This window comes from Borostomias antarcticus (assembly GCF_949987555.1).
Source record: "Borostomias antarcticus genome assembly, chromosome: 6".
Taxonomy (NCBI): Eukaryota; Metazoa; Chordata; class Actinopteri; order Stomiiformes; family Stomiidae; genus Borostomias; species Borostomias antarcticus.
The window spans coordinates 10,311,741-10,327,263 of NC_140239.1; the positions used below are offsets into that span (position 1 = coordinate 10,311,741).

General features: G+C 46.6%; 1 protein-coding gene across 1 annotated transcript in view; it reads right to left on the reverse strand.

Moving 5' to 3' along the window:
* Positions 1–15,523, reverse strand: part of nf2a (NF2, moesin-ezrin-radixin like (MERLIN) tumor suppressor a) — an 89,336-nt gene that overhangs the window by 70,527 nt on the left and 3,286 nt on the right. Inside the window, exons 4-6 of the mRNA XM_084439265.1 lie at positions 9,028–9,111; positions 6,743–6,811; positions 5,853–5,935 (exon numbers count right to left, since the gene is read on the reverse strand). Of these exons, the coding sequence (XP_084295391.1) occupies positions 5,853–5,935; positions 6,743–6,811; positions 9,028–9,111 (236 nt within the window). The remainder of the gene's footprint in view (positions 1–5,852; positions 5,936–6,742; positions 6,812–9,027; positions 9,112–15,523) is intronic.

A 15,523-nucleotide genomic window follows, 5' to 3' on the forward strand; every position in this document is an offset into this window, starting at 1 on the left:
CACACACACACACACACACACACACACACACACACACACACACACACACACACACACACACACACACACACACACACACACACACACACACACACACACACACACACACACACACACACACACACACACACACACACACACACACACACACACACACACACACACACACACACACACACACACACACACACACACACTGGAGCCAACATTGAACACAACTGATTATCATTCAGAGAATGACACACTGAAGTTGCGATCCAGAAGACAAGCCTTGCCTTGCTCTTCCCAATAAGATTTCATTGTCCCAAAGAGCAGTGTCATCTTAATGATTGTTGGGTGTATACTGTGAATGAGAATAGATGGACTCTCCTACAATCTATGGACACCCAATTCCAGAGTGATGAGAAGTGTCCTGGGGTTACCATTGTGACTCTGACTAATGGTGCTATGGAAACCCAATTCCAGAGTGATGAGACGTTTCCTGGGGTTACCATTGTGACTCTTTATAATGGTGATATAAAGAATGCCATATGTGACAGCCACTGGTAATGTTGGTCCTCATTTTTCAGTTTTATTATGAAAGTGAAAAATGTAAGCTTTCAAATGAGGTGTCATACATTGACATCTGAAAATAGTTGAAGAAGCTATGATATGATATTTCTTGGTTTATGGCAGGATAACCTCTCTAGGGGGTAGAATAAAACTACATCTCCAGGCTTCGTTTATGATACTAGTGTTTACTAAACTGTGGTCTCCTGTTGTGTCATTGTTTTTGCAGAACCACCTGGTCGTATCACTGTTGTATCACGTGTTGAACTTTCAACCCTGTTGGTTAACCATTGTTGATGACGTGTCGCCATTGTTGATGACATGTGACGTACCAAGCTTTTAATATAAGAGTGGTGCACAGGAGAGAAAGTTAGTTCTTGGGTGAATCACTATTTTGTGTTCCATTCAAGAGCCCAGTTGAAACTGTATTTTTGGAATAAAGAACCAGTCTTTGAACTTTGAGATCGAACCACAGCAAAACGTTGTACTTTTCACTTCTAGATATCTAGCATTCACACGGGGCCAACCAGTCGCCCCGAGGTAGCAGAGTGTAGCGGTCAGGAGGTGGTGTAGGGTTTGACCATGGCCTGGAGGTAGGAGAGGGCTTTTCCTTTCATTGCCCTGTAGGCTAGTGCCAGAGTTTTAAACTGGATGCGAGCCCCTACCAGGAGCCAGTGTAGAGAACGGAGAAGCGAAGTTGTGTGGGAGAACTTGGGGTGGTTGAACACCAGGCGAGCAGCAGCTTTCGGGACAAGTTCCAGGGGTTTAATGGCTGACGCCAGGGCCCCAGCAAGGAGAAAGTTGCAGTAGTCCAGGCGGGAGATGACCAGGGCCTGGATGAGCACCTGCGCTGTCTCGTCAGTAAGGAAAGGGTGAATCCTCCTGATGTTGTAGAGCATGAATCTGCAGGAGTGTGTGACGGATGTGATATGTGCGGAGAACGACATCCAGGGTCACACCCAGATTCCTCGCAGTCCAAGTCGGCGTCACCACTGTGTCTTCCATAGGTGATGGCCAGGTCCCGGTGCGGGCAGCCCTTCCCCAGGAGGAACAGCACCTCAGTCTTGTCCAGATTGAGCTTGAGGTGATGTGTTGTCATCCACTCCGAGATGTCAGCCAAGCACCCAGCTATGCGTATCTCCACTTGTGTATCAGAAGGGGGAAATGACAGGACCAGTTGGGTGTCATCGACATAGAAGTGATAGGAGAAGCCATGCGAGCGAATGACAGAGCCTAGAGAGGTAGTGAGAGGTAGACAGACCCTTGTGGAACCCCCGTAGTCAGACTACGCAGTTCCGACATCGACCCTCTCCATGTCACCTGGTAGGAGCGGCCCGTCAGGTAGGATTCAAACAGGGAGCATGCAGAGCCAGTGATACCTGAGTGATACCGCAGAGGAGGGTCTGGTGGTCTACCGCATGGGTTCCCAAACTCCATCAATGTGGGCCTCCCCTCTGAAAACAGCGACACACCCGCGCCCCCCCAACCCCCCAAATCATGCCTGCGGGGGGAGGCTCTCTCTGCACTATCCAAAAATTTTGGATACATCTCTCCCATTATTTATTTCGATTTTCTGACCTTTAAAATCATGTTTCATTCATAAAAACCATAGAAATTCTAAAATAAAAATTATTTCCCTTTTTTTTTTCTTTTTCTAAGCATCCCTCCGCGCCTCCCATGATTTTCTTTGGGGCCCCCCAGGGGAGGCCCGCCTCACAGTTTGGGAATGCCTGGTCTACCGTATCAAATGATTAATGCATGCTTTCATCACAAGCAGGCTGGACTACTGCAATGCTCTACTATCAGGCCTACCAAAGAAAGCAATCTCTAAGCTACAAATGATACAGAATGCTGCAGCACGAGTCCTCACTAAGACTAGACGAAGAGCACACATCACACCAGCCTTAAAATCACTACACTGGTTACCAGTGAACTCTAGAATAGACTTTAAAATACTATTACTAGTCTATAAATCTCTCCACAGTCACTCACCAGAATATATTTCAGACATGCTTGTTAAGTACATGCCCAACAGACCACTCAGATCCTCAGGTACTGAACTTTTAACAGTTCCAAAAGCCAGGACCAAGAAACACGGAGAGGCAGCTTTTAGTTTCTATGCCCCCAACCTCTGGAACACCCTACCGGAGTGCCTAAGAAGGGCCGAAACAACGGAGGTCTTCAAGCGAGACCTCAAGACGTACCTTTTCGACCTAGCCTACAATCACTAGCTAGGACCTTGAGACATAGAAAGGCAGCCTCAAACCTACCTGTGAATCCTCTGTATACATTGGTATTTATCCTGCTATGCACTGTATGTATATCAAGTAGTTTACAGAAGCTGGTTATCCTGAAACGGGCTTGTTCTGTTCTGATAGCTGTGTTGCTTCAATGGCACAGTGTGCTACTAACCGTTTTCTGCCTCCCCTAGTGCCTCTCTCTCTCCCTCCTGTCCTCTAACCAGGTCCAGTGTCAGCTGTGGAGCTGTGGATATCGTAGTATTTAGTACACACACACACGTACACACAGACACACATCAGTCCACATCCGGCTTAGGCCTGGACCTGATGCTCTTAGCCTTTCTTGCTCTGAAAATTTAATTGAATGTAATTTATTGTTCTTTAAATGTTCTTAGCCATTAGACAAATATATTCCAGGAGCTTGCCCCAGGTTGCCTGTTTCAATATCTGTGTGGTCTGTATGGCTCTATGTGCTACTAACCCTGTTCTGCCTTCCCTCTGCCTTCCCTCTCCCTAGTGATTCTCTCTCTCCCTCCTATCTTCTAACCAGGTCCAGTGGATGCCCCGCTGTCACCAGCAGACCTCCCGGAGTCCGATAGATACCCCCGTGTCTGCTGTGGATGTCGTAGCATGTCCGTAGAATGTTCTCTCTCCTATGATGCTTTTTAGCCTCTCTTACTCTGAAATGTAATTTAATGTAATGTATTGCTTTATAAATGTTCTTAGCCGGTAGACAAACATACTCCTGGAGCTTGCTCGATCGCCTTGTTGAGAGGGGTCTGGGAAGAATTTTTACAGCTCACTTATCTGGCCCCCTGGGTTTTTTTGCTTCCCTCTGGAATATGTAGAGAGTGGGTCGTATGCCCACCTCCCTTGTTCTCTGTAAAGAGCATTGTGTTGCCTCTGGGTATGAAATGCGCTATACAAATAAAGCTTTGATTGATTGATTGATTGAAATGCTGCTGAAAGGTCTAGGAGTATCAGGACAGAAGAGAAAGTTTGCTCACCTGGCATGGAGTGACTCCATCACTGCAAGGAGGGCGGTCTCTACTAGGGGTGTGCTGGGAGCCCACTATTTGTATTTGTATTTGACAGCTAATTATTCGTATTCGGAAGTGGGCGGGGCTTAAACCGGAAGTCGGTTCAAAACGGTTTAAACTGAGGGGAAATGTAATTTATTTAGCCTAATATTAATTGGCATTGCAATTGCTGTGCTTTCAACGCATCAGAATTGCTGTTTATATATATTATTATTATTATTATCATTAATTATGAAGTATAATTCCTCCTCCTCATCATCCTGTATGTTTTTATTTTAAGAAACTATGAAGTGTCAGAACCTCACCACCCTTAACTGGGGGACATTCTACATTTAGTTAGAAACTGAAAAACATTTTTCTAAATCAAAATATAAGTCCTCATAGCAACTTTGCTAGAACAGCTATAGTAGCTCTATTTCTCCCGTGTCATAATATCTAATATATTATCTGCAACCATGTGAAACAGGCAGCGTGGTGTAGCCTACTAGTAATGGTTTTCACAAATGGTAAATGGTAAATGGACTGCACTTATATAGCGCTTTTCCACCTTAGCGGCACTCAAAGCGCAGCAATAAACAATAAACATGTATTACTATAAATATAATTGAAATTAATTATAAAATTAGGCTATAGGCTAATAAGCCGAGGAAAATGACTATAGGCCTAATTGTAGGCATATAGCCTACTCAAGTTTCAACAGTGCTTAAACCATGGGTAAGTAGGGTATTGTAGTGAAATTATTCTTATTATTCTTATTATTTAAAAAAAAATCTTTTTTAAATAGTTTATTATTGTTATATCAGAAATAAGGACTTTGATTATAGCCTGTCTTAGGCCTACACTAGACACTATGTTGTGCTGATAACTGAACGGCATGGATCAAACATTTGATCAGTTGTGTTTCAGTTGTTAAAATATACTTTCATAATTATTTAATATTTCAAAATAGCCGGATATTATATAGGCTAGTGAGAGTGAGGCTGAGCATGTGTAGCTGAAATAGCTAGCGTTAGCTAGACATAGGCTACTACACTGAGCTAACAAGCTCGCTACCGGTCCTCTTCTGCTCAAACAAACGCTACAGTTCACATAGGCTATTGCAGCAGGTAGGCTACGACAAGAAAACAAAATCCAATAACTGTCTCAATAAACCAGTTAACTAGGGACAAAAGCCCTCTGTGGTGCTTACGTTCGTTGCCTGCCTACTATCTGGCTCCTCAGCGCGCTCCAAACTTTGTCTCCCTCTCCGCGTTGTCTAGACGTCTAGACAGACAGCAGGTGCGAAACTGCAAGCGTGTGCCTCTGTCTCTCTCTCTTTCCCTCGTTGTGTCATGTCAACAAGTAGACAGAACGTGCGCGTATCACTCGCTCATACAGTATTTGACTGTTCTCCCCCTCCCGAATATTTTTTACAATATTTGTACAAATTTACTATTCGGGAAAAAGCTACTATTTGTGCTCATCCGAATACCGTATTCGGGCACACCCCTTGTCTCTACTACTACTATTATTGTTATTGTTGTAACAAGAGGGAACATTTTAACATTCATAGAGGGTCAGAGAGAGAGAGTACCAAGCCTATGAACACTGGAAGGAGTTTCAGACAGCCTCGGAGGTAAACCTTCCCTCACACTGCACAGCCTTCCAGGGAGGGAGCAGTAGGCATCTATGGTAGTGAGAGCAGCAGCCATCCTGGAAGTGAGCAGGAGGCATCTACAGTAGTAAGAGCAGCAGTCTTCCAGGGAGAGAGCAGGAGGTATCTACAGTAGTAAGAGCAGCGGTCTCAGGGAAAGAGCAGGAGGTATCTATGGTAGTGAGAGTAGCAGCCGTCCACGGAGAATGCAGGAGGTATCTACAGTATTGAGAGCAGCAGCCTTCCAAGGAGAGAGCAGGTGGTATCTACAGTAGTGAGAGCAGCAGTCTCAGGGAGAGAGCAGGAGGTATCTACGGTAGTGAGAGCAGCAGTCTGAGGGAGAGAGGAGGAGGTATCTACGGTAGTGAGAGCAGCGGTCTACTATCTCACCTGGTCCTCCCCCGGTGTTCAGCATAGCAGGCTGTGATCCTCTCCTCCCACATTTCAGCCGTCATCTGGTACAGGTTGATCACCTGGTAATAAAAGGGATCTCTGGTTGTTCTACAAGGGTTAGCAGGACAGTCCTAGTGTGGCTCTGGTATAACTCAGTCACGGTAGTTTGTATTGTGTGCCCTCCGAAGATTCTCTGACTATGTCCTCAGCAGACCTGACCATGAGAAGAAACAACAGCTTAGAGGTAGGGCATTCACGACTACTGAATTTTTGTAGTCATCAACTACTCCCCCAAAATAGTTGACTAGTACGACTAGTAAATTATACAGCTTTTTTTCACCCTATAACAATGGTCAATAAATAAATAAAAAAACGAAAACGAAACAACAAAGAAAAACATAGATTTAATAAATAAAACAATATTTGTATTTCTTTAGAAAACGACTAGTCCACCAGCAATGCACAGGGTCGACTAGTGGTTTGATAATCAACTATTCGACTAGTCTGTGAAACCCCTACTCGGAGCACACTAGAGCTTAGCTACAAAGCTTGGCTAGGCTAAACAATGTTTTACAGCTACGTTAGCACCGGGTGTCGTGTTTTTGCAGAGTATTAACTAGTCAAGTTAAGATAGTTAGCAAATGTTAGCTAGTGCTAACGTTCGCTGTCTCTGCAGTCTTGCCAAAGACTGACTGTCCTCATTGTCAGAACAGCCTTTTACAGGCAGACTTTTGTTTAGCTAGTCTGCACTCTAGCCCAAAAAGTGCAATAGCGCTTGGAATACAGTTCTCGTGTCTAGAGCTCATTACCCATTGAGAAAACAGTGCCAGCTCTAAAATACAGCTTGTTGGTGGACACACACCCTAAGACTCCACAAAATACCTCACCCTCTTGGGAAGAAGCTCCTCCTGGGCCAGGAACCCCGGTTTATGAAGGCTAGGCTCGTAGTCTCCATACTGCAGAGAAAAGCAGAGAGGAAACATTTAATCAACGCAATCCAAACCTTCCAACCTCTAAAAATTCAGAACAGTCTCTGAGGCAGGGCTTGATAAAATGGAGTTCCAGTATTCAGGAGATGAGTAGAGAACCAGTGTGTGTGAATGGGGTTCCAGTATTCAGGAGATGAGTAGAGAACCAGTGTGTGTGAATGGGGTTCCAGTATTCAGGAGATGAGTAGAGAACCAGTGTGTGTGAATGGGGTTCCAGTATTCAGGAGATGAGTAGAGAACCAGTGTGTGTGAATGGGGGTCCAGTATTCAGGAGATGAGTAGAGAACCAGTATGTGTGAATGGGGTTCCAGTATTCAGGAGATGAGTAGAGAACCAGTGTGTGTGAATGGGGTTCCAGTATTCAGGAGATGAGTAGAGAACCAGTGTGTGTGAATGGGGTTCCAGTATTCAGGAGATGAGTAGAGACCCAGTGTGTGTGAATGGGGTTCCAGTATTCAGGAGATGAGTAGAGAACCAGTGTGTGTGAATGGGGTTCCAGTATTCAGGAGATGAGTAGAGAACCAGTGTGTGTGAATGGGGTTCCAGTATTCAGGAGATGAGTAGAGAACCAGTGTGTGTGAATGGGGTTCCAGTATTCAGGAGATGAGTAGAGACCCAGTGTGTGTGAAGGATCAGTCCTCCATCCTGACTCATAGTCTCACATTTACTTTAATCTCACACCAAGCAGCCCAGCCGTCTGGCAATGGTGCCATTAAAACATACAATTAATTAATTAACAATTAACTGGAGAGTATGAAAAACATCGCTTCGGGGGTGTGTGTGGGGTAACAGACTATCGGGGGGATAGTCTACACACAGAAAGTCGCACGCACACACATGCATGCATACACACACACACACACACGCACGCACGCATACACACACGCATACACATATGCATACACACAGCAGCATCTATACAATGCTGCTGTGTATGCATGTGTGTGCGTATGTATGCGTACGACTTTGCGTGTGTGCATGTATGCGTGCATGTGTCTGTGTGTGTGTGACAGTGTATATGTGTGTATGTGACACTGTGTGTGTATGCGTGCGTGCGTGTGAGTGTGTGAGCGTGTGATGTGGTGCGGGTGTGTGTGTCTCTCCTTCCACCCAGACAGCCACCAGTTCACAGTTCACATGACTGTGTGTATCCTCTGGAGCAGCTGTTCCATGAACCTCCCCATTAAGTCAGCGCTTCCTACCGAGAGCACCGTGCAGAATATCAAACAGGAGATGCCCCTCTGTGATGTACAGTAATGTGATGTGGTACAGTAATCCTTTGATGAGTCAAGTTTGTCCTTATCTGAACCTTGATGGATGAGTTAAATGATTCCTCTGCCTCTGTCATCAAAATGTGTTAATGATCTAGTGAATGGGTGAATGATCTAGTGGATGGATGAATGATCTGGTGGCTGGGTGAATGATCCGGTGGATGGATGAATGATCTGGTGGATGGATGATCTTGTGGATGGATGAATGGTCTGGTGGATGGATGAATGATCTGGTGGATGGATGAATGATCTGGTGGCTGGGTGAATGATCTGGTGGATGGGTGAATGATCCGGTGGATGGATGAATAATCTGCTGGATGGATGATCTTGTGGATGGATGAATAGTCTGGTGGATGGATGAATGATCTGGTGGATGGATGAATGATCTGGTGGATGGGTGAATGATCCGGTGGATGGATGAATGATCTGGTGGATGGATGATCTTGTGGATGGATGAATGGTCTGGTGGATGGATGAATGATCTGGTGGATGGATGAATGATCTGGTGGCTGGGTGAATGATCTGGTGGATGGGTGAATGATCCGGTGGATGGATGAATGATCTGGTGGATGGATGATCTTGTGGATGGATGAATGGGCATGGTGGATGGATGAATGATCTGGTGGGTGGATGGATGAATGATCTGGTGGCTGGGTGAATGATCTGGTGGCTGGGTGAATGATCTGGTGGATGGGTGAATGATCCGGTGGATGGATGAATGATCCGGTGGATGGATGAATGATCTTATGGATGGATGAATGATCTGGTGGATGGATGAATGATCTGGTGGATGGATGAATGATCTGGTGGATGGATGAATGATCTGGTGGATTGGTGAATGATCTGGTGGATGGGTGGATGAGCAGATGGAGTAATAATAATCTGATGGGGTGTTGTTGTTGTTGTTGAGACCTTGGCCTGGACGGCGTAGGAGGCCAGCAGCACCGAGGCTTCAGGGGGACAGTAGATCTCCTCGTCCAGGATCCTCTTCTTCACCTGCACACAAAACAACCACAATGATGAGTTTTGAGGGAGTTTAATCCTTGTCTTGCAATACGATTGAATTTTGCAGTAAAAAAAAAAGACGACCCACATGTTTATTTACATGATTATAGATGATTTAAAACCAACTCCTATCAACAATAAAGTATAAATTCCTAAAAATGCATATTATATTAAAAACCCTGATGCTGCAAGAGATGACGTGTGTTCCTCCCTCACTAGGAGGATGTAGTGGAGCAGATGGTTAGGCTGGTGCAATGCGGTGCAGGTCCTTGGATCAGCTTCACAGCAGCCTGCGCGCTTCCTGTCTGCAGATCGGAGGGATGCCCTGGAGCCTCGTCATTAGAGGCTCTGTTCAGTAGCAATTATTCACCGTCACCTCAAGAGGTATGTACAGAATAATGCCTTTCTACTTTGTGCCATCTTACATGGGTAGTCGTGGGATGCAGAAAGCATGTATGGTAAGTAGGGGTGTAACAATATATCGTGCCACAATATATCGCGATACAGAAACGTCACAATACGAATCAAAGTGAAAACAATATTGTGATACGTTTATTGTATATCAGTGAACGCTGGCTACACAACGCTGGTAACAAAAACGTCTTTTGTCTCTAGGCCTATCCATGATATTACAACAGTTAAGCTCTAAATTCACAAAGTGTAGTGGAGTAGAAATGTGGGGAAATGGACTATTGGTGTGAACAGCAGCACTACTGCAACGCTTCACACCTGCCCTTAGTGTATCGTATCGTATCGTATTGTTATTGTCAACCCAATATCGTGCATCATATCGTATCATGAGATTAGTGTATCATTACACCCCTAATGGTAAGCAAAGAGCCATCACAGGCAAATCGATATCCATCCATCCATCGTCCTCCGCTTATCCGGGTTCGGGTCGCGGAGGCAGCGGTTCCAGCAGGGGGCCCCAGACATCCCTTTCCCTAGCAGCATCAACCAGCTCTGCCTGGGGAATCTTTAGCCGCTCCCAGGCCAGTGCGGAGATGTAGTCCCACCACCTAGTCCTGGGCCTCCTCCCAGCCGAAAACTGATCTCAGCCGCTTGTATCCTTGACCTCGTTCTTTCGGTCATGACCCATCCTTCACGACCATAGCTGAGGCACATCGATATATGATCAGAAAATATTTTACACTTTGAATTCATCCAACTCATCGCGAGCGACCATTTTATTTTTGATCATAGATACTTCACATGTACTTCATTATACATTGTATACATTATACATTATTATACAATTCACATTGCATATTATATACATTATAAAATATGTATTTTATGTTGTGCCATGTTGTTTATTTCAACCCAGTCTGCAGTAAAGTTGAACTGCTTGATCGTCTTGTTGATAGAGGTCAGGGGCGAATTTTTGCAGTTCTCCTATACTGGCTTAAATGGGTGAACAGTTTTTTTGCTTCCCTCTGGAAAATTAGGGGAAGGATGAGTCTATGTACATCTCCCTTTACACCCCCCCCCCCTTTTCTCTCTGTGAAGCGCCTTCGGTTGCCTTTGTGTATGAAATGCGATATATAAATAGAGCTTGATTTGATTTGATTCTACGAGCAGAGCCAAACTAGGTCGAGTAAACGAGGCGCCAGTGGAGCGGCCACATGGGGACCCGTAGCCAGCCAACCAGCCAGCCAGCCAGGGAGCCAACCAGCCAGCCAGAGAGCCAGCCAACCAGCCAACCAGCCAGCCAGAGAGCCAGCCAACCAGCCAGCCAGCCAGGGAGCCAACCAGCCAGCCAGGTAGCCAACCAGCCAGCCAGGGAGCCAACCAGCCAGCAAACCAGCCAGCCAGAGAGCCAAGCAGCCAGCCGACCAGCCAGCCAGAGAGCCAACCAGCCAGCCAAGCAGCCAGCCAGAGAGCCAAGCAGCCAGCCAGAGAGCCAGCCAACCAGCCAGCCAGAGAGCCAACCAGCCAACCAGACAGTGCTGCTCCAGGGATGTGAGCCTGCTGGTTAATGCTAATGATGCAGCAGAATTACACATGCAGATGGTGGGGAAATACCAGCGAATTGCTCCACTCACACGCACACACGCGCACACGTGCACGTGCACACGCACACACACACACACACACACACACACACACACACACACACACACACACACACACACACACACACACACACACACACACACACACACACACACACACACACACACACACACACACAGCCAGCTCTGCCTTAATTAAATAGTATAGTAATGAGATAAAGCGACTGCTGGGAGTTATGGATGTCCGCTGTCTCTCCAGGTAATTTGGTGTAGGACAGGTGGGCAGGGAGGTGGGGGCTGTTCAGAGCTAACAGGTGCGATGACCTGCCGTGCTCAGGCCAGAGTCATTTGCAAAAACCAGCCAAGCAGCGGCTCCCTGTCATAAACTAACAAGGGTGTGGAGGCAGAGGTGACAGCAGCCCCAATCAGAGAGGGAGGGAGGGGGCTGGGGTGGGTGTTAGTCCAATCTGCTTCCCAAATGAGCCTGCCCTCTGCACCAGACAGAGCAGACGGGAGGGGGGGTGATGGCATCTGACAAGCGCTAATCCAGCTGTCACAATGGTGGTGACACCGTCTGAACAGAGGACCGTTCTCCAGGTCATAGGAATTAATGAGAGCAGTGGAGAGATGGGAGATGCGGAGCATTAGTCATCTCCCCCGCGCGCGCTCACTCACTCTCACTCTCTCACTCTCTCTCACACACTCACACACTCACACACTCACACACTCACACACTCACACACTCACACACTCACACACTCACACACACACACACACACACACACACACACACACACACACACACACACACACACCATGCCCTTTCCAAACATCTGTTCCGTCTTCATCTTCACGCCACAACCTAAACAGGGAGTAATCTGTTCTCTCCATACAGGAGTCAAAATTGGTTTTAGTCCCCCACAATGAAATAAATACAAATAAAAGATAAACGGACTGGACATGTTTTCCGTTTTCAGCTCCTTTTACTAGATACTAAGTGAGGGCTTTAGAGGGCTGAAGATGGTCCAAAACGACCGAAACGTTCCTTTTTTTTGTCTGTTTTCACATTAAATCACTTTTTATTTGTATCCTGAGTGCCTCCTCTCTGTGTTGTCAGTGTGCAGCTTTTTCTTCTGTGTTTCCTTGATCACTAGATAATATGTACCTGCACTCCAATACTGGGAGGAGAGCGTCAGGGTCTGTCTAGCATAAATCCAGCAGGTACGGGCGTGATATGAGCCTCCTGCCAAACCCGGAGCCCCAGCGGGATGAATCATTAACCGGGCCGATAACTCAGCCCTTTAAAACTCTAATATGTCATTGATAAATGCGGCAGGAGGGCTGGCATTGTTAAGAAATCTCATCTCTTGTGCGGGGAGCGGGAGCGTCCGTCTGGAGAGGAAATCCCCCAGCGCGGCGGCCAGCGAGAGGAAGGCGTGGCGGTAATATACAGCGCATTGATCCCACACCGCTGAACACAAATCAGAAGGGACAACGGAAAACGGCACTGCTGGTCATAGGCGCCGTCTGCCCCCTGCTGGCGATTTGCAGGGATAGAAGGGTGGAGGGAGGCTGCGTTTGTGATTGATTGTGTCAATTCGTTCACCGGCATGGATGAGATCGTACAGAAATTGAAATTGTTAACGCAGTCACCCGAAAAATATGTAGGCGCCATCGGAATGAGGTCCGCCAGGTTCTCTGTAAAACACCAAGGCCCGAATCCACAGAGAATGGATTGCGCCTGCTAATAGCGCAATATTTTACACAGCAATAGGCTATATGCACCATATGCACAACTCCAGTACTTCCTGAAATTAGGCATGCTTCTCTATTTCCTGTCTTACACTATTGGATGAAGTGATTAATCAGGTGTGCCTGACTGCAGCACAATGATCAGGCACACTTGAATAATCATTTCATCCAATAGTGTAAGACAGGAAATAGAGAAGCATGTCTAATTTCAGGAAGTACTGGTTATGCATATAGCCCATTGCAACAGCAATCTGCTCCAGTTCAGCACGATATCCACAAAAGATTTTGCTCTAATGATATACCTGGGCAAACACGGCCACAAATTTGACACCTGTGTGCAGTTTATGCCCATGATTACAATTAGCCATGTCGCTTTTCTCCATATTTCAGGACACAGCTTGCTTCTTAATGAAAATGACAGACCGCACTTTTTTGCAGAAAATATCAGTTCTGTTTGTTTCTGTGCATCACAGCAGGCTGGACTTATTTTTAAATCCCCCTCGATGAATGTTTCACCCTTAATATCATCCAATATCAATTCAACATCATTCAAACCTCACAAGTTCTGAGGAGAGACAGAAAGAGAGAGTGCGCGCTGACTGTTGCAGTTAATACCAGCTTTTCAAAAGCGGTATTTGTACCTCTCTGACCGTGTGTTAGGGGGCAGTTAGCTCGTGGTCTTTGTGGATCAGACGCAAGGTTTATTTGGGGCAATTTTGCACGAAATTACCTAATTTGCATACATTCAAATGAGCCTGGCGAAGCCGTGGAGATATTTGCTCTTCGGTGCAGTCTGCAATACTTTTCCCCTTTGCGTGTGCTTTGTGGATCGGATGCTATTTTTTCTGTCTCATTTGCACAGGGTTTGCCCCCGCAAAAGCCACGCAATCCTTTTGTGGATTTGGCCCCAAATGTTTTTGAAGTACTGACCCGAATTCACCCACTATTTCAGAGGAATGAAAACTAGTTTCTAACCCTCTAAAAAGCCTGGAGCTCTGTAAGCCCTCGGGAAAGATTGGAACAATAAAATCGGAGACGCAGTCTGCGCAGGCGCCAAGGATGTTTGTGTTGTTGTTTTTTGTGTTACATTGTACACTGTCCTGTTCCATCTAGCGCCGTCTCCATGAGTGCACTGTATGCACCAATCCCCTAAACAAATTCCTAGTATGTTTAAATGAAATACATCACAATAAATCTATCTGGATTGCTGAATCTTGTCCGGCAGGCAGACAGTGATCCAGAGACCCCGGACTTGAGAAGCTTGTCGGGTTTGTTCTACCTGCAGGACACGGCCTGGAATGCCATCTGGTCCAGGTGGCTTCAGAGGGTAGACAGGGACAGAGGACAGCTGTAGACAGGGACAGAGGACAGCTGTAGACAGGGACAGAGGACAGTCGTCCTGGTCCTCAGCTAGTCCATAGACAGGGACAGAGGACAGTCGTCCTGGTCCTCAGGTAGTCTGTAGACAGGGACAGAGGACAGTCATCCTGGTCCTCAGCTAGTCTGTAGACAGGGACAGAGGACAGTCGTCCTGGTCCTCAGCTAGTCCATAGACAGGGACAGGGGACAGTCGTCCTGGTCCTCAGCTAGTCCATAGACAGGGACAGAGGACAGTCGTCCTGGTCCTCAGCTAGTCTGTAGACTGGGACAGAGGACAGTCGTCCTGGTCCTCAGGTAGTCTGTAGACAGGGACAGAGGACAGTCGTCCTGGTCCTCAGCTAGTCCATAGACAGGGACAGAGGACAGTCGTCCTGGTCCTCAGGTAGTCTGTAGACTGGGACAGAGGACAGTCGTCCTGGTCCTCAGGTAGTCTGTAGACTGGGACAGAGGACAGTCGTCCTGGTCCTCAGGTAGTCTGTAGACAGGGACAGAGGACAGTCGTCCTGGTTCTCAGGTAGTCCGTAGACAGGGACAGAGGACAGTCGTCCTGGTCCTCAGGTAGTCTGTAGACAGGGACAGAGGACAGTCATCCTGGTCCTCAGCTAGTCTGTAGACAGGGACAGTCGTCCTGGTCCTCAGCTAGTCCATAGACAGGGACAGAGGACAGTCGTCCTGGTCCTCAGGTAGTCTGTAGACTGGGACAGAGGACAGTCGTCCTGGCCCTCAGGTAGTCCGTAGACAGGGACAGAGGACAGTCGTCCTGGTCCTCAGGTAGTCCGTAGACAAGGACAGAGGACAGTCGTCCTGGTCGTCAGGTAGTCTTACACTAGGGATGGTGCTGCTCGTCTCAATTCATGTGTAAAAGCATCAATGCACTTGCAGATTTAGGCTAAAACAGAGTCTGTTTTCATCAGCAGCCCGTCATGTTTCAGAACAGTCCTGGAGAGGGGAAATACACTCCTCACACGATGGCTGGCCTCCAAGGTGTAGCAGGGACAGAGGAGATGGCCAGATTACTAACCTGACATCTTCAGGGGCCAGACCAGAGATAATATACCTGAGAAGACCTGATTTACCAGAGAATACACCTGATTTACCAGAGAATATACCTGATTTATCAGAGAATACACCTGATTTGCCAGATAGTATACTTGATTTACCAGAGAATATACCTGATTTACCAGAGAATATCCTGATTTATCAGAGAATATACCAGATTTACAAGAGAGTACACATGATTTACCAGAAAATATTCT